The following is a 22,975-nucleotide window of genomic DNA, read 5'->3' as shown; positions in this document are numbered from 1 at the left end:
TTTTCTTTTTTTTCACTTTGAACACATGTTTTGGTCCGAAAGGTTCTAAAAAAAAAATCACAAAAGTGCCAAAAATCGATAACTGGAAATTGGTTGAAAAATGTCATAAGCCCCACCCCCAAATACATTCAAAAATAAAAGCCCACCTCTTTTTTTCCCCTACATGCATGAATTTAATATATGTTACTTACTTCATTCTGGACGTGTTATTTGCATTACCTGCACTATGTCAATTACCTGTTACATGCCTTAAACAATTAGTACAAAAAATGTTAGGTTTTTTATTATCCAACAATAGATAACATTTAAGTTTCAAGCAAAAGTGCAGTTTGTTGATACACACTCTCGTCGAAGGATTATTTAAATTGCGAGAATCCTTCATATTTGCGTCCTTCTGTTCGATGATTGTCCATAATGCATGTGTGTATCCTCTGAGCTGCTAGAACAACCACCGTATTATGACCATTTCATCCGTTACAATCTAGTTATCTGTACTATTTGATTTATTCCCTCCCTCCCTGCAGGAGTATGTGTTTCGGGTGGACCCTCTCACCAGTCTGGGTCTCAGCTCGGACAGCATCGTCTGCTACAGGATGGGCGATGTGATTCGCTCTCACACCTCCAAAGTGCCTGAGCTGCTGCCCTGCGGCTACCTGGTGGGCGACAGCAACATCATCAAGGTCAACGTCAAGGGTACGGAGTTTCTATTTCAGGAATATAGCTGATGTAGAAACCAGCGTACGAATAGAGAGAACAATATTAACTATAACTGCATTTACAAGGCTTAAATAGGACATATTCTGCTGATGTTCAGGTGTATATCAGTATGTAGTGTCTCTACTTTAAAGAGTTCTCTCCTGCTGATGTTCAGGTGTATATCAGTATGTAGTGTCTCTACTTTAAAGAGTCCTCTCCTGCTGATGTTTAGGTGTATATCAGAATGTAGTGTCTCTACTTTAAAGAGTTCTCTCCTGCTGATGTTCAGGTGTATATCAGTATGTAGTGTCTCTACTTTAAAGAGTCCTCTCCTGCTGATGTTTAGGTGTATATCAGAATGTAGTGTCTCTACTTTAAAGAGTCCTCTCCTGCTGATGTTCAGGTGTATATCAGTATGTAGTGTCTCTACTTTAAAGAGTCCTCTCCTGCTGATGTTTAGGTGTATATCAGAATGTAGTGGCTCTACTTTAAAGAGTTCTCTCCTGCTGATGTTCAGGTGTATATCAGTATGTAGTGTCTCTACTTTAAAGAGTCCTCTCCTGCTGATGTTTAGGTGTATATCAGAATGTAGTGTCTCTACTTTAAAGAGTCCTCTCCTGCTGATGTTCAGGTGTATATCAGTATGTAGTGTCTCTACTTTAAAGAGTCCTCTCCTGCTGATGTTTAGGTGTATATCAGAATGTAGTGTCTCTACTTTAAAGAGTTCTCTCCTGCTGATGTTCAGGTGTATATCAGTATGTAGTGTCTCTACTTTAAAGAGTCCTCTCCTGCTGATGTTTAGGTGTATATCAGAATGTAGTGTCTCTACTTTAAAGAGTCCTCTCCTGCTGATGTTCAGGTGTATATCAGTATGTAGTGTCTCTACTTTAAAGAGTCCTCTCCTGCTGATGTTCAGGTGTATATCAGTATGTAGTGTCTCTACTTTAAAGAGTCCTCTCCTGCTGATGTTCAGGTGTATATCAGTATGTAGTGTCTCTACTTTAAAGAGTCCTCTCCTGCTGATGTTCAGGTGTATATCAGTATGTAGTGTCTCTACTTTAAAGAGTCCTCTCCTGCTGATGTTCAGGTGTATATCAGTATGAAGTGTCTCTACTTTAAAGAGTCCTCTCCTGCTGATGTTCAGGTGTATATCAGTATGTTGTGTCTCTACTTTAAAGAGTCCTCTCCTGCTGATGTTCAGGTGTATATCAGTATGTATTGTCTCTACTTTAAAGAGTCCTCTCCTGCTGATGTTCAGGTGTATATCAGTATGTAGTGTCTCTACTTTAAAGAGTCCTCTCCTGCTGATGTTCAGGATGATTTGGTGACAAGCGATGTCACTATGTTCTGGAACTTTGGGATTGTTGCTTTTGCAGACTATTTACATTAACCTATATATCACTCAAAAAAACAACCCAAAAGCATATTAGGGCCTCTTTAAATAGCTTTAATTGTCCTTCTCTTTCCTCCTTCCTCCTTTCTTCTTCCCTCCAGGAGTGAAGGAGAACAGCATCGACAGCCTGGTGTTTGACACTCTGATCCCTAAGCCCATCATCCAGCGGTACCTGAACCTGCTGATGGAGCACCGGCGGATCATCCTCTCCGGACCCAGCGGCACCGGGAAGTCCTTCCTCGCCGCCAAACTGGCCGAGTTCATCATCTCCCAGCTGGGCCAGCAGGTGACCGAGCACAACGTGGCCAGCTTCAACGTGGACCAGAACTCCAGCAAGGTAGGGTTACACTTTGGATGCATGAAGCAATGATATTTATTTATGTTTTTGTAATATGCTTTCGTCTGCCAATATAGAACAGAATAGAATATATCTGTATTGTCATCATACGAAGTACAACGACATTTCTTTGGCAACTCTCACCGCAGTAAAAAATAGACACAATAAATAAATAAATAAGAGTGGTAAAAGCAGAGGTAATAGCGATGACAGTACAACGAGATAAAATTCAATGTCAATGTGCAAATTTACTCTTACAGTCTAAATATATATATTAGTAAAATAGCCATAAGTATTTCTAAAATAGTAGTGTGTGTGTGTGTGTGTGTGTGTGTGTGTGTGTGTGTGTGTGTGTGTGTGTGTGTGTGTGTGTGTGTGTGTGTGTGTGTGTGTGTGTGTGTGTGGTGGTGCGTGCGTGCGTGCGTGCGTGCGTGCGTGCGTGCGTGCGTGCGTGCGTGCGTGCGTGCGTGCGTGCATTATTATTATTAATATTAATATTATTAGTATCTTAGGTAATTCCTACATCTCCCAGAATGCACTTTACCCAGTGGTGGAATGTTACAAAGATTTTGAATGCACAATTTGTACAGTTTAGTATTACTACTTTAACTTAGCGATGAAATCTGAGTACTTATTCCCCCACTGCTTACCAACAAAGAGCACATTCTCAGAGTGATCTGGTGTCTCTACATGTGTGTCCATAAGGGACTGAGATGATATTGCTTTCTCTAAACCCAAGTGATAACCTTTCTCTCCAGGACCTGCGTCAGTACCTGTCCAACCTGGCGGAGCAGTGTAACTCAGAGGATTCGGACACGGAGCTTCCCACGGTGGTGATCCTCGACAACCTGCACCACATCGGATCCCTGAGCGACATTTTCAACGGCTTCCTCAACTGCAAGTACCACAAATGGTGAGGCAGAGATGCAATATAGGAAGAGCCAAAAGAACTGAAATGTGTCGTTATATATATCAAATATCAATATTGGAAGCAAACATAATTGCAAAAAGAGCAGGAATTACATCATGTTCCCCGGGCTTTAGTGCTGTACTCTGGGATTTGTTTGTAAGATACTCTTTTTTTAATATAATGTGCTTTGAAATTCCTCCTAAAACTGTAATCTTATGTCAAAATAACACGTCTTTATTTGTCCATCTCTCTTTCCAGCCCTTACGTTATCGGGACCATGAACCAGGGAGTGTCCTCTTCCCCTAACCTGGAGTTACACCACAACTTCAGGTTTGTGACACACACACACACACACACACACACACACACACACACACACACACACACAGACAGACAGACAGACAGACACACAGACACACACACACACACACACACACACACAGACAGACACACACACCACAACCTTCCCCTAGGGAGTTTTACTTCAAGATATTATCGCATTATCTATAAAAAGGTTGAAGTTATACTCAATAATCAGTCAAATTAATCTCTATTTATTGTGTGTTTTGTCTCTTGTTTTGCTAATGGAGTAGTGAACAGACACACAGATGAACTCACATAAAACCACAGTACCTGAAATCTGATGTGTGTTATTGTTCAATTGTGAAACCGTCTATCAAAATATATAAGTTACTCATGATATTGTGATATTATATAGTTCGAAACTTATTAAATCCACAGAGAAATCCCTTGTAGCTTTATTAGCTTAGCGTTACATTGCACGTTTGATTGTGCTCCTCTGTTTGCATGTTATTTCTCACAGATAGATAGATAGATATTTTATTGATCCCAATTTGGGAAATTATTTTGTTACAGAAGCATCAGTGTGTTCAGACCAGAGGTTACGATCCTGCCCGTCATTTTGACGGAAAAGTTACGATCCTGCCCGTCAAAATGAGCTCGTGAACTGTTAGTGCCGATGTTATGCCGTGTGTTATGCATGCCCACTGCACCTCGCGGGAGCGCGCCACAGCGTAAAGCATAAACTCCCAGACATTTCAATGATTTGTACGGCAAAGTTAGGTCTGGAAACTATATCATTTCCTTTTTGGCGGGCATCCATAACAAGGCATAACACCGGAGCGCTGCTGTGGGGAAACTTTGGCGCTGTTCTGAGTTTGTTCTAATCCGTCAAAATGACGGACTGCTTTCAGATTTTTCCGACATTGTTAAAAAAAAATCCGTTTTAGAGAGGTTAAAACTACTACAACCAAAAATGTAAAGGAAAAATAAAATGAAAAAGTCACAAATACTGCAGTTAGTAGCAGGAATATATGCTTACACTACAAGAGCATAGACATACTGGTATATACGTAGGATCGTATAAAATGTACAGATTTACAGAAAACCAGATGGATAATTAATCTTGTTAAACAAAAGTAATGAGACCATAATGCATGTTCTGATTAAGGATCCTCTTGGCATGTTTGACTAGCAGATCATTCGGCAAACATAACGTCATTAGGAAAGGCTTATCACGTGAATATATTTCAGTCAACCCAATTCTCTTCGACTGCTTCGTTTATTTCCTCCTCTGCTTCAGTTTTGTAATGATCTCCGTGTGTTCTGTCTCAGGTGGGTGTTGTGCACCAACCACACCGAGCCGGTGAAAGGGTTTCTGGGACGTTTCCTGCGGAGGAAGCTGATCGAGACGGAGATCAATAAGAGCTCGAGGAGCAACGATCTGATCAAGATCATCGACTGGATCCCCAAAACCTGGCAGCACCTCAACGGATTCCTGGAGGCTCACAGCTCCTCCGACGTCACCATAGGTACGATTTACCAGAGAGGGCAAAAGTATCTCACTGCAGTGTTACTTCTGAAGTTATGATGTCTTATATCAGGTGTAAAGACATATTCTGACTAGATGTTAGACAAATAAACAAGTTTGAGTTTTTGTAGAGTAACGAAAAAGGCACTAAGATTATATTATATGAAATGTCTTCTTTGTCCCTCAGGCCCTCGTCTCTTCCTGTCCTGTCCGATGGATGTAGAAGGATCCAGAGTTTGGTTCACAGATCTGTGGAACTACTCCCTGGTTCCCTATCTGCTGGAGGCCGTCAGGGAGGGGCTTCAGGTACAATAGCTCAACACATGAACTCTCTAAGAGACTTTCAAGAGTCCTCTCTCCTGCTGATGTTCAGGTGTATGTTTCTCATCAATATATCACAGCTCTCAGATATATCCAGAGCCTGTCTCTGATTGGCTGAAACACCAAACAGATCATTGCAGCATCCCATAATCCCCTCTGTTTCAGCCCTGTTTCAAAAGTGCTGATTCTCTGTCTGTTACTTCAGATGAAAATAAGGAGCCCCTCCCCACGCCCCTCTGAGAGAGATTTGGTTAAAAAGAACTCAATGGTGCTCTAGGAGGAGATTCAGGTGATAAGGTGGGGGGGGGGTTACACAAACCAAAAAAACGTTATGACATCATAAAGGGGCCAAAATCTGATCAGCTCATTTTCAGACAGGTTTTTATATAAATGGATCAGGACAAAAAGAGAGAGAATCTTTGTTTGTCTCTTTCCACAGAGGGGACACATGTTGATGTAGAAGAGACATGAAGAAGAGGGGACACATGTTGATGTAGAAGAGACATGAAGAAGAGGGGACACATGTTGATGTAGAAGAGACATGAAGAAGTGGATTTTGCATAATAGGTGACCTTTAATATTCTACAACACATCTGTTTTCTGATTCCTCCTGCAGTTATACGGGAAGAGAGCAGCGTGGGAGGACCCCTCTAAGTGGGTGAACGACACGTACCCGTGGAGCGGCGCCTCGCAGCAGCCGGACGCTCAGACTCTGCTGCAGCTGAGGCCGGAGGATGTGGGCTACGACAGCTACAGCTCCTCCAAGGAGGGAGCCTCCTCCAAACAGGTGTCCCAGAGCGACACCGATGGAGACCCCCTGGTGAGGAACACACGCCATGAACACCTGGAGTGAAGGAGAAGTCTTTGTAAAGCTTTTTAGAGAGGAGTGTGGTGCAGTGGGTTGTGCGTTGGTGTTCGGATCAGGGGGTCACAGGTTCAAACCCCACTGCAGTCAGCATGTCGTTGTGTCCCTGAGACACTTCACCCCAAATTGCTCCTGTGGGGATTGCCCACAGTATTGAGTATGTAAGTCGCTTTGGATAAAAGCGTCTAACAAGTAACATGTAATTAAATTACATTTGTATACAACAGTAGTAGTAACAAGTACCAGTATACGTGTAGGAGAATATGGAAGGACTGGCAGTAAGGGGAGGAATCTGAGCTAAGTGATGTTAGCTTAGAAGATAAAACCCTACTGTGACCTAAACCAGAGGATTCAATTCTACAAATCGAATAAATAAATATCGTATCGATAGTACATAGTACATAGTATCCATCCATCCATCCATCCATCTTCTCCCACTTATCCGTGGTCGGGTCGCGGAGGTAGCAGTTCCAGCAGAGAGCCCCAAACTTTCCTTTCCCTGGCCACATCAACCAGCTCTGACTGGGGGATCCCAAGGCGCTCCCAGGCCAGCAAAGAGATATAATCCCTCCACCTGGTCCTAGGTCTAACCCTCGGTGTCCTCCCAGCTGGACGTGCCTGGAACACCTCCCTAGGGAGGCGCCCAGGTGGCATCCTTACTAGGTGCCCGAACCACCTCAAATGGCTCCTTTTGACGCGAAGGAGTATAGTATATAGTCGACATTATATATGGGCAGAGGACACCTTTTTTTACCTAAATATCTATATTTCTTATTTTCTAAGGCCACACTGTTCTGTTGTCTTACATAATACACTTCAGTCAAATGTTTTTATTTATTTGCATTGCATTTAATATTCAAGGCTTTATTGTCATATGCACTGTAGCAAACTTAACTCCCAGGATGCACCAACAATTCAACATTAATAGGACATAAAAACAATAAAACTAATTTGAAAAACAATTTAAAAAATATCTGTGTGATCCATAAGTAACGGCAAGTAATCAGGTGACATTACTTATATATTTTGATACTCAGATTACATCTCGTAACAGATAACATTGTGTTTACCCTAACCCTCCTTGTCTGTGTTTTTCAGATGAACATGTTGCTACGGTTACAGGAAGCGGCCAATTACTCGAGCACGCAGAGCTACGACAGCGACAGCACCAGTCACCATGACGACCAGCTGGACTCCTCGCTGGAGTCGGCGCTATGAGACCCTCCGTGGTGCCCAGACATATATCATAATATAATATAATATATACATGAAAAGTTTTATCATCCAAAATGGTACAGCGGGCCACCATTCACATTACAAACGGTGCAATACTGAGTCTAAATATTGCCAATTTGGTGGACAAAGTGTCAAACAATCATTTTATTTTAAACACAGATCATGTTTTATTGGATATATAACATTTTAGAATACAACTTTTCATATATGTGTCGGCAGGAAGGAGTCAGCTGTGATGAGACACAGAAAGAAAAAAAGACAAAGCCAAGAATTTGAAACTGGATTTTTCTTTTTTTTCAAATCCCAGATATGTATCTTCAGATGTTTACAATGGGAGGGTGGGGTGTTCTGTTGTTTATGTCTCTCCTTGTTTACAGAGGTGCTTCACACACACACACACACACACACACACACACACACACACACACACACACACACACACACACACACACACACAAACACGCACACTTATACACTCATGCACTTACACACGGGCAGCAGGAGGACACTGACTTTTAATCACAGGCTGTAAACGGTTCAACCAAAAAATCCAGACGACGCCTTTTCTAACAAAGACCACATTGTACACCCTTATCTCTGAGCCCACCTGTAAATTAGAGTAGATTAACCCTCCTCTCGTGGTAATTTCTCCCCCAGTGACATTTTTTATTTTTAACCAGATGTGGAAGAAGTATTCAGATGCTTCACTTGACTAAAAGTACCAACACATTATTGTCAAAATACTTCGTCCTGCATTTAAAATCTTACTTAACAAAATATTATCTAAAAAAGGTTCCTACAGAATAACATTCAAAGTAATCATTGTACAGAAAAATTGCCTTTATTTGTGTATATGATTATTTTTATATATGTTACATCTCTAGATAATCGAGTAGCATTTTACTGTTATAGACAAACAAAGTTCTGATTGACTTTTGGTAAAATATTTAAATAATGTGAGTCTTTTTCTAACAAAATACATCTCTGAAAATGTAACTAGTGGACTAAGTTAGTCCACTTTTAAATGTAGTGGAGTAGAAGTATGAAGTAGCATCAAATGGAAATACTCAAAATTGTACTTGGTACTCAGTAAATCTACTTCGTTACTTCCCACCTCTGGTTTTAACTGCTCTTACATTAACACAAAAACATTAATCATCACCACATTATATTTAATTCCCTTTAAGCTGTAAAACGTCTCAAACTACTGGTTCACATCAGTCACCGCGGGAAATATACAAAGAGAGGAGGCACCAAAAAGGTATTCCTAAATGAACTTATTTATGGGTGTGTATTATCTGATAGGGTTACCCATTCATTTCCTATGGCGACATTTTTTACTAGGAACATCATAGGTGTACCAAAGTTCAATGAAAGTGGGGATAAATGCCTACTGTGGAGGATATCATAAGGACTTGAAGCAATCAAATATAAAACACAATATTTATGATTGAAGAAAATTGTAAATTGGTCAGATTTTACCCGAACACGACAGGAGGGTTAAAGTGAATCCGGGTGATGTACCGCCCTCTGGTGGCCACAATGGAGGCAAGTATGAGGCATTTGAAAAGCCTCTGCAGACAAACTAGCTCCACAATAATTACATTTTTTACACACTCACTCACTCTCACACACACACTCACACCCGAGGTCAGTTGAGCTTCATGGTGCTCAGTCCTCAGCTCCTCAAGCACGACTAAAGTGCTTAATTGTCCGTGTGTCATTCAGTCACATTTCTACTGTGAAGAACAAAATGGAAAAAAGTGCCAATGTTTTTGATTTGACTGCCAAATGTGCACACACAAACACAGAGACTTAACATCACGGGGTTGTAAACTTAGATTAAGTTGTTCTTGGCCTTGCACGCTCTGCAGTCCGTCGTCAATGTAGCTTAGCATCTCACAGAACTGTCTTCATTGACTGCTTGCTAATCCCCTCTTTTCAACTGAGTTTCACCAATCATTTGCAAACTTTCTCGAGTTCAAGACATACTCAGTATTTAAGCAGTTTGGAGGGTTAGTTGCAAAGGATATATGATTGTCTTACTAGTCTAACTTGCTCTTTATTGAACTTGGAGAAAGCAACTCCAGCAGATATTGCTCTGAGATAGCGTTAGCATAGCATTAGTCCTCATCGAAAAAACCTTTAATTTAATGGTAAAAAGGGAACTACACGGGGCAATTATATCATATATACTTTATTTCTTTATCTGGATAATGTTATATGTCACAATACAGCATGGTATCTATGAGAAATGTTATCTTAAGAAGATAAAATATATTGATTTATCGCCCAGCCCTACTGAATATATAATGAGAAAAAGGTATGCAAGCTAATCAGCAAAACAGATGTATGATAGAGGTTTGATTTTACTCTGCTTTACACTGCAGAACTGATGTGTATGTCGATATCTAAATGAAGCTGGCAAGAATGCTAACCGTTAGCTAGGCACATGCTGCTTCAGCGTCAGTCCTCTTTTCGGATATCAATAAAACGAGTCATTAAAAAGTCTGACGTTAGCTTAATTAGCTAGCCACATCTGTTATTGTTAGCTGCATTGGTGCGAGAACCCAAAGCCCGACAGAACGGAGAGAAACTGGGCTTAGCAAACAGTCAATTTCCCATCGCTGATTCATTTTGACATTAATGTTAGCTGCATGAAAATCACACGGGTGGGTTTACTGCAAGAAAAGCAGAACACTGATATATGTCAACGCCTCGGCTTCAACAGATATGAGTCAACGCTGATCAGTAAAAGTGAATTAATGCAAGCTTACTGTCCAGCTTGCTAAGCGTCTGCACCTATGTGGAATCCTTGAGGTACCAAAAAGAGTCCAAAGTGTTTTGACAAATGCAAGATGAGGGAACAACGATACTGGTGCTTTCTCACTGCCTAAAATGTGCAAAAGAGCGGGAGGAATCCTCGACTCCCATTGGCTAAAGTGAGAAAAAGACTGTCAGACGAAGCTGTCAGAAAAACAGCCTCTTTTTGTTTATTTCTCGCTCCCTCTTCCTCCAAACCGCCCTTTTTATTTGTGTTTCTGACAGTTAAAGTATAAAAGAGTTGAAGCTGTCTTTGACTTTAAAAACTGACCAATATTGTAAAAACATTTAAAAAGGGGTGGGGTATTTTTTAAGTTGTCGTTTTCCGGCACAGTTGAGCTGGGCTCACTTGAACTGACAGGAGCACAACCAAACTGTTTTGGGTTTTCTAGCCTGACGAGCATGTTTTAAAAGCTTTTTAACGAAGAGACCTTTTTTTTCCGTTATGTATGCGTGTATTGGACGGAAGCCATTTTGAATTTTGATTGTCCTCTCTTTGTTTTTATCGAGTGGGTTGGTTTTGCACACTTTGAGGTTTGGGGTGGGTTGTAAATACTTAAGTCTTGCACAGTGAATCAAAGATGCCCTGTTGGTGTTACAGTATGCTTAAGCCGCTGAGTAAATTATTGTACCTTTTGAAAACAGAGAGTAAAAAAAAAAAATGCAAAAACTCAACACGCTGTCAGAAAACAGGTGTGTGTCTTGTGGATGTTTTGCCTATGCAAGAGGCATACGGTGTACAGTAAGAAAACGTTTTTAAATTCACTAAAATCACCTAAAATAGGAACTTTCTCAGTATTCCCCCCCTTCAAGTCTAGTTGCCAACTCCTGTTGTGAACCTGGAAATGTTGAGTACCCCAAAATGTATGATAGAAATGTATAGTACGGGTCCCTAGCTTATAGAAACTGCCAGATGCTAACTTGCATAATGGGGAATTTGCGCTATTAGCATAAGTGGCGTTAATAAGCATATGCAGACAATAGTTAAGAAATGGCTTGGCCAATTTCGGAGAGGTTTTGCAGGTTATTGAAGATGCTGAATCCATTTCTGATATTTTCAGGATCCTAAATGGCAGATTTAACCAGGAAGTGGCCATATTTGTAAACCCAGTGGGCTGATTTTGATGAATTCTGTGTCTATTTTAAGCTTTAGAGGACTCAAAACTGCTACTTATGATCCTAAAAATGTCGGAAATTGATTCAACATCCTCAGAACCCCTAGCAATTGTTACGCTATTGTCAACATATGCTTATTAATGTTAATGCAACTTATGCTAATTGTACAAACATCTGCAAGTTAGCATCCGGCAGTTTCTATATGCTAGGGACCCATACTATACATTTCTAACATAAAACTTTGGGGTACTTTCCAGGTTCTCACTGATGGCAACTAGACTATCCTGCAATAATAATATCTGGATCCTCTCCGTCTTTAGGGAATGCCTAAGATGTTATTTCCTCAGATGAACTTCCTCTCTGGACATTTTCACCCGAGTTTACCTTATAGGCCTGCCAGCTGTCCGAAGGCACCGTACTGTAATCATTTACCAACAACCGGTGCTACTTAAGTCGAAAACTATCGGAGATTAAGGAGTCATGTTGTCACAACCTCAGGACAATCCTACCTGTGTTCAACCTCACATCTGCTGCTTAGCCTCCGATGGGTCGCACATAAATCTACCGGCCTTGTAAGTTGCATGATAAGGGGTTAGTAAACAACTCCTTACCTACAGTTACACCAATGTTTAAAGGTCCCCTATTATACTGTTTTTCATCAATATGTTATAGGTCTCAGATATATACAGAACCTGTCTCTGATTGGCTGAAACACCAAACAGATCATTGCTTACACATAATGGTTACACAAGCCAAAACATCGTTATGACATCATAAAGTGGCCAAAATCTGATCAGCTCATTTTCAGACAGGTTTTTATATAAATGGATCAGGACAAAAAGAGAGAGAATCTTTTTTCCTGAAACTTTCAGAGTCTCTTTACACAGAGGGGACACATTATTTTGCATAATAGGGGACCTTTAAGATCTGATCCACACTTCTGTAGGCCGAGAGTTCCCGATCTAGCAGAACTTTAACAGTGTTTTACACCATAGTGTTGACGATCCGCTGGTCAGTTTTCCCACTGTACACTTATTGCAGTTACATCTCAGTTATAGCATTTACTCTGGTTTGAGAGAAGGTTTTCTTGTTTTTGGGTGAAACATTTGTCCTTAAATGTTTTATATTTTGTACATTTGTATGTAACATATCATGTAAATATACAGAGACAGTGTTTTAACTCATCTGGAGGATTTTGTAGTCTTTGTAAAGCCCTAATAAATGGTATTTGGTGTCACACAAGCAAACAACATGCTGACCTTCTTTATTTGTCTAATGGAAATGTCCTTTTTTCTGGTCTGTTTTGGCAAGTTTATGGGGTAAAGACATCAGAAATGGGTAATGTGAAGTGAATACTTGAATGCTAAAATTATAACAAGTACTAATTCAAAGTATGGTACATTTACAACACAGTACAAGTATTTTTCAGTTGGCTATGAATTTCTCAGACCAGAGGAACTCAACTTCAATACAATCCTTTATTTATGCTATTTTGATGCACAACATTGTCAATTCAGGTTCAATGGTTTTTATTGAAATACTTGAACAATACAGGTTTTATTTCTAGAATCAGAATCGTAACAAATAAAAAATAAAGACAATATTTACACAAATTATAATTATGTGAGGAACTGAATACAGTTAAATATAATACATATATATATTTAACTTTGTAGCATCTATTTTCTTCTCTTTTATTTAATAATTTAAATAATTTGTCTTTCACTCTGACACACTCCTGTACACTAGGTGGCGGTAATGCACCTTCTAACGTTGGTTTGCAGCCCGCCATTAAAACAGCAGAAGAAGAAGAACGGAACAAACGACGAAGAAGAAAAAGTAAGAAAGATGGAAGCAGTGATGAAGTCAGAAAAAGACCTAAACATGTTTAAATCTAAAGAAACCTCCATATATTTACACAAACACTCCTACTGGTTTGACTTCTGGTTGTTCGTGGTCTTCGACATCGTGTTTTTCCTCGTCATGTACTTTATAATCCCGTAAAAAAGGTGAGTTGGAGATAAGAAGTTTCTCGATAACGTTTTGTAACTAAGGGTGGATACCGGAAGTTGATACAAATACTGAGCTAACGTTGACAGTGAGAGGTTATATTAAAAAGCTATTTATTTGTCATTGACAGAATAGTATTTAAGTTAAACTAACCCAAGCCCAGAAGCTTTTTCTCCCCTTTAGTTAGTAAGCTAGCTATCACTATGTGGAGCTACCTATTTAAATACTAGCAATGTCAACACAGATAAGCCCGGAAGTAGAGGAGTCAGTTACTCAGAAACTATTTGGTTTAGGCCAACTATCTTTTTATGTATTAAACTTACATATGTGTGCTAAGTCCCAATACCATTTAAAGATGAATATATATGACAGATTGTTCACAATATACATTTGAAAGGAAAAAAGTCAGACTCCAACCCAGGGACAGTTGCAACATGTTTAAAATACTTACTTATTTATACAATAATAACATAGTATTTGTGTATAAACTCCACAGTTAAACACACGCCACCATATCCATAAATTGTTTTGCAACTTGTTGATTTAATCCCAACAGTTTGATATCATCATAGAGCCAACTTTAGAGCAAAATAAAAAGTAATACATATAGTTTATAGAATATTTAGGTTTTCTATAACTTTTTATACAAAATCAATAGTGCTTTTAAGAATTGACACAGTTTAACAAAACATGGTATCATGATAGTAAGTGTATCAGTAGTTTTTCACACTCCTAGGTTGCATTAATATTGGTTATGCATGAACTGCTTGTTTAAACACTGACAAGATCTTAATAAACCCTAAAAAAACAAGTATTATAGTCTGTTCAAATCACTGTACGTCTCCACCTTTTTTCTGATTTTTAACATTTTTTTAAAGGTTTGTCCCCTGGAGAGAAAGAGTCCCTGCTGTGAGGAATGCTAACCGAGCTTCTACTGATTTGAACACCATATTATGGGATATCACGTCCCATGTTTCCACAACTTGGACTAGAACTACAAGTCCGTACATGTGTCTTCCTCCTGCTTTGAAACCAGACATTTGACCCTCAGAGCTCGGTCTTTCTGCACGGATGGATTCACTTTGTTGCTGCTGCGAAGAGATTCACTTCAAGTTGTTTTATTTAAAAGTGACAATGGCCCTTCTGATGACCCCCTGCTGTGATAACATCAGAGATCTTACCTGCACACCGTGGAGAGAAACGTGATGATTTGGAAAATGATGAGAGCAAGTCTTGAAAGTTTGCACATGTGAAACACTGCAATAAAAATGTTTTACCTACAAGCATGGTGACCATTTCTTGATTCAGCACTGCACATATAAACACATTTCATGCATTTGAAGTATCTATTATTATATAAAAGCAAGCTACGTGCAATATTAGGGAGTTACGATGAATTGCAATACATAAACAACCTGTGGATTTTGATGTACAAGACACCTACTAGCTGCAAACAATAATTGTATTGTAAATCACCAATTATACGCAGATATAATATATATTATTTGAATAACGGTCATTCTGCATAGCGAGTTCTTTTCACTTTTGGTACTTTAAGTATATTTTGACGCTGATACTTGTGTACTTCTTGAGTGACCTTTTGAATGCAGGCCAGAGTATTCCTACACTCTTGTACTTGTACTTTTACTTAAGTACAAGATCTGAGTACTTCTTCCACCTCTGCCAATTATACAGTGATATAATATATGTAATTTAAATAACGGTCATTCTGCATAGCGAGTTCTTTCACTTTTGGTACTTTAAGTATATTTTGTAGCCGATACTAGTGTACTTTTACTTGAGTAACCTTTTGAATGCAGGCCAGAGTATTCCTACACTCTTGTACTTGTACCTAAATACAAGATCTGAGTATTTCTACTTTTACTGAAGTACAAGATCTGAGTACTTCTACTTTTACTCAAGTACAAGATCTGAGTACTTCTACTTTTACTGAAGTACAAGATCTGAGTACTTCTACTTTTACTCAAGTACAAGATCTGAGTACTTCTACTTTTACTCAAGTACAAGATCTGAGTACTTCTACTTTTACTCAATTACAAGATCTGAGTACTTCTGCTTGTACTCAAGTACAAGATCTGAGTACTTTCACTTTTGGTACTTTAAGTATATTTTGATGCCGATACTTGTGTACTTTTACTTGAGTAACCTTTTGAATGCAGGCCAGAGTATTCCAACACTCTTGTACTTGTACTTTTACTTAAGTACAATATCCGAGTACTTCTTCCACCTCTGGCCATTAAAAGAAAACATCCCCATTATCTCCAATCACTGCGACCACGTGGCTGTCACATGGGGGTCTACAAGTCAGATTTGAATATAAAAACTCCCTACCAAGTTTCCCGCCGCACCGCTTATCTTGCACTAACTTCCGGTCCCACCCACATTCTCGTGTCTCTTCCGGGTGACACAACCACACAGACTTTATTATCCAGTGAGCCGTCGAGATCTGAACGCTGTAAACAAAAGTTACTCCAGGGCTAAACTCTCCCGACACGCTACACGAAAAGACATGCATATTAAAACAGGTGAGTTTGGACCACTTTGTGACAGACGTGACCGAAAACTCCTCACTTTCAACGGCTGTTTTGTTGTCTTGGCGACGGTGTTAGCCTACGTTAGCTTAGCGTGTTAGCCGCTTTTTGAATGGAGGGTTACGAAACTTAAGCTAACGTGCTAAGCTAAGCTGTACATTTCACGATGTGGTGGAACATGTAAAGATATCTCCACGACGACAACGGTTAATGGGATGTATTTTAACTGTAATGAATATGTTTAAACGGTTTATGAATGAAAATGTCGAGTTTTCACTGCCGTACCGTGACGATGCTAATTAAAGTTTGCTAACACCGGTAGCTGCCAACACCGCAAAAACAAATCCCTACATGTTGTTATCGACTCAGCTACAGAGAAGTGTGTGTATATATAATTAGATTATTGTCATGGTGTTTGTAAAGGATAACCTGGATTAGCAACCCTCTCCATTTTGTTTAATATGAAGCGTTTGGAGCAGCACGCTGTTCAGGCCGAGTGTCCTTTTTCTTAATCTGGTTTGTGACCCTACAGGTTATGTAAGACTATAAATAACCAGTGGTGTAAAGTAACTAAGTACATTAACTCAAGTACACTACTTAAGCACAATTTTAAGATACTTGTACTTTACTTGAGTATCTCCATTGTATGCTACTTAGTACTTCTACCTCACTACATTTATTTAATACCCTTTTGAGTCAATTTACAGATTTGGATTAATGATGTGAAATCTAATCAAGTGTTAAATCAGACTTTAGTTCCACCTGGAGTAAATTCACAAGCTACCCTGCAGTATACAAAGTCATTCAAACTAGCTGCACCTTTACCAGCTTTGAGAACACTTTAATTATCAATCATTATAAAACTTATCATATATATTATTCTGAAATGGACCAATCTGCACATGACTACTTTTACTTTTGGTACTTTAAATATATTTTGATGATAATACTTTTCTACTTTTACTTGAGTAACATTTTGAATGCAGGACTTTGACTGTAACAGAGTATTCCTACACTCTGGTACTTCTACTTTTACTCAAGTACAAGACCTGAGTACTTCTACTTTTACTCAAGTACAAGATCTGAGTACTTCTACTTTTACTGAAGTACAAGATCTGAGTACTTTTACTCAAGAACAATATCTCGGAGTACTTTTACTTGAGTAACAGAGTATTCCTATTCCTTTTTAGTATTCATCATCTCATGAACCAGCAAATGTGATAAGAGGACAGTGTTTTAAAAAAATGTATAATTTCAGGGAGTGATTTAAAAAACTACAGTATAAGCTTGGGCCTTTTTAAGAATTAACATACTGTAGTTGCTTCTCCCTGTATGTTAAACTCACACACACACCTATGCAAATAATTTTCAGTACCGTAGACTCACTCATTTACATGGTATGATAACAGTCCATTTGAATACCCTGGTATCTTTATATTGTTGCTCAGAGAAATCATGTGATAATGTGCCATAACTTCCTGATGTTTGTTTTATTGAAGCTGTGGGAAAATCCTTTTATGATCCAGTGCAAAGTAAAGAGTCTTGTGGAGTGACACACCTTTTACTGTGTGTTTGACTCTTGTGTGTGGACAAGAATCTCACTGTTAAACAAAAGGAGCCGGACAGAGATGGGTATAGTTGTGTTTTTTCTGAACGTCAGTCCTAGGTAATGGTATCCTAATAAATCACCAAGAACTGAAACATATCTGATGTTCATTATATCTAGGTAATATAATCATTGTTGTGGAATAAGTCCAGGACTTGCCTATTAAGCTACAAATGATCCTTACTGTAAAAAATACTGAGAAAAATATGAAATTGATTTATGTACATTCGCTGGGGCTGTTATCCTAAAGCTCACAACAGCTCATTTTATCAAGCAAATAAAGTTTCAGTAACTGATCTCACTACAATAAGAGCACTAACATCATGTCATTGTTGCACTGACTGTCTCTAGAATACCGTATGCAGACATTTTTAAATATGCCCTTTTCAGGAAATAACACATTCATGCAGCACGCAAGAAACCGCATGGTGGTCTGTTAAGAGTAGACTATTTGGTGAACTCATTTTCATTTAGATATCTTTATGTGAACATGACAGTGCTAGATTTTCCCCAGTCAAAATGTAGCTTTACTTTGTTGTATCAGTTTGCTTCCTATACTGCAACTGCAACCTATCACACACGGGGTATCAGTACATTTAGCAGACATTTGACGGACATCTGAACTCATTTTCATTTAAATATCTTTTTGTGAACATGATAGCGCTAGTTTGTCCCCAGTCAAAATGTAACCTCCTACACGGCAAAAGTAACTTATCAAACACTGAGTAAAAATACATTTAGCAGACATTTGACTGACATCTGAACATCTCTTTCAGGTACATGGGAAGCCAGCAACCCTGTGTGTGAGTCCGACACTCTGTGCGATCCAGCAGTCCTCGTTGCATCCACAAACTCAGAGCCTCACATTCGCAACCGTCGCCTGTCACCTGGCTCTGGGAACTGTGGTGGAGGAGGAGGAAGCTGCATCTCTGGAGGAGACCAACCTCAACCCCGGAGCATTTTACCCGAAGGCGAGCTGATCCGCCACGTGCACACCTTTAGCAGCAGAGACAAAGAGCGCAAGCACCAGCAGCACAAAGGCCGAAGTCTCCGTAGAGAGAGCCAAAAGGGGGTCGGACGGGCATCAAAAGTCCACCAGAACCTGAAGGAGAGGTGGGTTGAAGACAGTCTGTCGCTGCTCAAACCTCCGCCTGCCTTCCCGGTGCAGGACAGCCCCGCCAAGCTGCAGCCGGCCGTCAGCTACGCCTCCAAGGTGAAGGCGAGAGCGGCCATTGGGGGGCTGGAGGAGGAGGAACGCCCGGCCATTGGGGTGCTGCTGCAGAACCAGTGGGGGCTCAGTTTCATCAGCGAGGCCAGGCCGCCTGGAGAGAGCCGAAGCCCCCGAAACGCCGCCTCCACAACCACAGACGCCCAACAACAGCCAGCAGATCCACAGACGCTTCCGGAAGAAACGGCCACTCCAGTCGCTACCGCTGTTCCCCCAAACACCAACACACGCTCCGAGGAGGACGAGAGCAACGGGAAGCTGCTGCTCAGCTGTCGCCACCTAGTGGAAGCTTTGAACTATCACAGTAGAGGTGAGCACAACTGTCGGATGGTTTATTTAAATGACAAAATGTGTAACTTGTTGTAGACTTCTCAGACATTTTTGACATACTATACTATGTTTTTTTTCCCCTCATATTTTCGACACGCTATAATTATGTTTTTTTTAACTTATTATACTATCTAGTTTTTTCTCATATTTTGGACATACTATACTTTACCCTGTCAAAAATGAAGAGAGTACACACAGTCTGAAACCAATCTGTTCGACTGCATCTTTGCTAAAGTCAAAATAAAATCTCTTCTGTACGTAGCACTTAGGAATGTCTGGCTTTAAGTGAAGCTAATGCAGTAGCACTTAAAGCTTTGAACTATCACCGTAGAGCAGCGCTTGTCAGATGATTCATTTATTTAAATTACGTAACTTGTTGTAGACTTCTCAGATATTTTCGACACACTATAAGGAGGTTTTTTTGTAATCTAATGCAGTAGCACTTAAATCTGCTTGGGCTTAGAGACAGGAAATGTACCTGATTCTCGCTTTGAGTTTGTGTCTTAATGGTTGCACTTATTGATTTGATTGATTGTAAGTCCATTTTTTTGAATAACAACGACGGCTAAATGAAATGTGATGTAAAAAAACTTTAATTTCAGTGCTTTAATTCTACTTTCTTCTTCTCTCCTCAGAATGGAACGCTATCTGTAACAAACAGAAAAAAGGTACGTGGACTCAAAGTACTCACTCAACACTTGGACGATGATTACATGGAAAATTACTTCTGATTTAAAGCTAAGATTTGTCTCAACATGTCCCCGCTTTAGGCAGAGTTCAGAAAAACTTCCTGGTGTATGTCGTGGCCTTTTAGTCAGTTTCTAAAATAAAAAGCCACTTCCCTTCGTCGCGATCCAGGCGGCATATAAACACAAACGTTCGACATGAACGTCCTCAATTTAAAAGCAACAACGGGAATTCTCCGTACAATTCAATATACGTAAATGAACATGCTTTAATTCACAAAAGCAAATAATTAAGTACATTATTTGCAGATATTCAAACAATAATTATCCTATTAAAGTCAAATGGCTCCAACAGTATATTACCATTTGGCTTCCCTTTTCACACTTGAAGAAACATTGTATTCACACACACACACACGCACACACACACACACACACACACACACACACACACAGAAAACAAGTTATTGTCTGTAGATGTGTTGTTTACATTGAGGCACTCCAATTCTCTCCTGTTGACATCTATTTCTTGCTCTTTCTGCAGGTCTGAAAAAGGTCGTCTGGTACAAGGACCCCGAGGAGCACCCAGCCTAGCGGTGTGAGGGACAACCCAAAGCATATATAAAAACACACACACACACGTATCACATGCACATTCAAACGTATAAAGATGGACACATTTACACAATGCACTCAGGATGATGTCTTCACGCAAAGCCACACTGAGACACTTTGGACTAACTTTTGAGAGCTTACAGCAACGGACTTTTTTAACGCCTTACAGAGAGCCTGCCTTAAATAATCAGAGCTGTTTTCACCCCCTCTCATTACCATTTTTAGCTTGTGTGTGTGCGTGTAGAGCTGGTGTTTTTTAAAAACAATCTTTTTTCAGAAAGCTGTAACTTAATTTACCCCCCCCCTCGTTTTTCCTTTTGAGAGCTACCGTTTTATCTCGTTGTTTTTTTTTTTTTTCCTCTGTAAAGCGAGTGGTCAATCAAGCACTTTGTTAAAAATCAATTGTGACCAATCCCCTGTGTGCCAGAAGCCCCCTCAGCAGAGTAATTAGTGCCCCCCCCCTCTCCTTCTACCTTTTACAAACGGAAGAATGTCTTGTACCTGCTTGAGTTCTCCGGTTGATGTATGCAGAGGATGTGTGTCTTCAGTTTACAGGGGGGTGTAGTCAGAGCACAGCGGAGTTCACCCTTTACCCGTCGGATCCTAATGCTGTGTCCATTTTTGTTTTTATTTGGTTCCCTAGTCGGGTCAATGTTACTCCTGTATCCATAACGGATCTAACCATGTTGTTGTTTTTCTTTTTGAAAAAATATATTGAATAAAAAGAGATACACTGGAGAAGGAGGAATGTAAGTGAACAGTATTGCTTAATAAAAATGAATAAACTTGACATGTTCTGTTTATTTATTTATATGAAGTTCACATTTAATCCTGCTGGCAAAAAAAGTGTTTCCCCATTTTGACAGATTATAACTAAACATTAACAGAATATTTAAATGTTCTATATTGGCAATCCTTGTGTTTTTAAGGGATGGGTTTTCCTAAGAATATATAGATACGTTTTTAAACTGCATCTCACTTTTTTAAGTACAATGGGAACCAGAGCATTTTCTTATCAAGCTCCACTTTTGTGGAATCAGCTTCCAGTTTGTGTTCGGGCGGCAGACAGCCTATCTGTTTTTAAGAGTGCGCTTAAGACCTTCCTTTTTGATAAAGCTTATAGTTAGGGCTGATTAGATTCAGCCCCTAGTTTTGCTGCTATAGGCTTAGACTGTCGGGGGACAATTTACTACTTCTGTCTGTACCTGTGTACTCATGTTCCCAATAACCCAGCTTCCCCCACATTTATTTTTGGTGTCTATATCTACGCCGGGATCCTGAGTCCTGGACTTAGAGTTATGGCTGCACCTGTCACTGTGGTCCTGCCTGACTCATCATACTGCTTCCCTGATGGCTCCCACAGGATTGTTGACATCCTCGTGGATTCATCTTCTTATAGACACATGCATTTCCAAACATTTGGACTACCTATGCTGTAAAAATGTATTATCTCTTCGATTTACACACGGCATCTATTGCACGTCTGTCCGTCCTGGGAGAGGGATCCCTCCTCTGTTGCTCTCCCTGAGGTTTCTCCCATGTTCCCCTTTAAACTGTGGGGTTTCTTTGGAAGTTTTTCCTTGTACGATGTGAGGGTCTAAGGACAGAGGGTGTCGTATTGTCATACTGATATTCTGTACAAACTGAAGTCCACTGAGACAAATGTAACATTTGTGATATTGGGCTATATAAATAAACATTGATTGATACGTTGATGCAACTAAATAGATCATATCATAAATTCACATCTTTTATACATTACAGAGGCTTAAATTGATATTCCCTGGTACAGAAATGCATTTTTTTCCACCCTGGTAAAATCTATATTGCAGGTATTTTAGCCGCTAGATTTCCATTATTTCCCGTTATAGAAAAAGCAGCATTAAGGTGAAGTCTACGTTTGTCACTTTTAGCTCCGTCACCTGATTCAACCTAAGAAAGTAATTGCACTGTAGTCTGAACAATCTGCGGCACTAACGCTGTTATCTGGACTGAACCGGGAACACTATGTTCTGAACTACTGAAATCACACACTATTTTAGGAGCTCAGCACTGAGGCTGTATTACATTACATTTTCACTGTGTGACATCAAACTACCTTATTTAAGCCCGTTATAATAATGGATTTCTCAACTTAAACATCAGTGGAAAGGATATCACTTGAGAAGGAAAACAACCAGCAGTATGTGTGTTTTTGGTAGATTTAGTCTAGCATGTTAATCTCTTAAACTAACACTTGTTCTCCATTTAATTGTACTTTCGTCAAACTTTTTTTTGGGATATTTGTTGTACATTGATATGTCATCTCATCTTTTCAACATACTACGCTGTTTTTAAGACATTTTTGCCATACTGTATATGCCATCATCAATGTTGCACACGGCACCACGGTGGAAGGTCTTAGTGACAACAATTAATCG

The 22,975-nt window shown here is 39.7% G+C and overlaps 2 protein-coding genes and 1 long non-coding RNA gene across 5 annotated transcripts in view; all 3 read left to right on the top strand.

Annotated features, from left to right (window-relative positions):
• Positions 1-12,770, top strand: part of nav3 (neuron navigator 3) — a 208,340-nt gene extending 195,570 nt beyond the window's left edge. For all 3 annotated transcript variants that reach the window (XM_034131356.1, XM_034131355.1, XM_034131354.1), the window contains 8 exons: positions 525-693; positions 2,191-2,426; positions 3,185-3,339; positions 3,595-3,666; positions 4,972-5,168; positions 5,355-5,473; positions 6,105-6,308; positions 7,452-12,770. In XM_034131356.1, the coding sequence (XP_033987247.1) occupies positions 525-693; positions 2,191-2,426; positions 3,185-3,339; positions 3,595-3,666; positions 4,972-5,168; positions 5,355-5,473; positions 6,105-6,308; positions 7,452-7,571 (1,272 nt within the window). In that variant the 3' untranslated portion in view covers positions 7,572-12,770. The remainder of the gene's footprint in view (positions 1-524; positions 694-2,190; positions 2,427-3,184; positions 3,340-3,594; positions 3,667-4,971; positions 5,169-5,354; positions 5,474-6,104; positions 6,309-7,451) is intronic.
• Positions 12,771-13,332: 562 nt separating this feature from the next.
• Positions 13,333-14,824, top strand: LOC117483152. The gene is made up of 2 exons (XR_004555959.1): positions 13,333-13,537; positions 14,417-14,824. It is a non-coding gene; the product is annotated as an uncharacterized LOC117483152 (long non-coding RNA).
• A 1,090-nt stretch (positions 14,825-15,914) lies between these two features.
• Positions 15,915-21,345, top strand: si:ch211-214j24.10 (uncharacterized protein LOC558894 homolog). Its single transcript, XM_034131535.1, has 4 exons — positions 15,915-16,084; positions 18,473-19,234; positions 19,890-19,922; positions 20,485-21,345. The coding sequence occupies exons 1-4, from the start codon at positions 16,069-16,071 to the stop codon at positions 20,532-20,534; spliced, it is 861 nt and encodes a 286-aa protein (XP_033987426.1). The 5' UTR covers positions 15,915-16,068; the 3' UTR covers positions 20,535-21,345.
• Positions 21,346-22,975: the final 1,630 nt, after the last annotated feature.

Source organism: Trematomus bernacchii, unplaced genomic scaffold (assembly GCF_902827165.1).
Source record: "Trematomus bernacchii unplaced genomic scaffold, fTreBer1.1, whole genome shotgun sequence".
NCBI classification, from domain to species: Eukaryota; Metazoa; Chordata; class Actinopteri; order Perciformes; family Nototheniidae; genus Trematomus; species Trematomus bernacchii.
Note: the sequence above shows the minus strand (reverse complement) of the source record. Positions and strands in the feature narration are given on the sequence as shown.

What these genes read in the sequence shown, in the direction of transcription:
- si:ch211-214j24.10 (XM_034131535.1), top strand. An exon ending in TTTGAACTATCACAGTAGAG is followed by an intron (nt 19,235 to 19,889) that starts GTGAGCACAACT and finishes TTCTCTCCTCAG; the next exon opens with AATGGAACGCTATCTGTAAC. An exon ending in CTGTAACAAACAGAAAAAAG is followed by an intron (nt 19,923 to 20,484) that starts GTACGTGGACTC and finishes CTCTTTCTGCAG; the next exon opens with GTCTGAAAAAGGTCGTCTGG.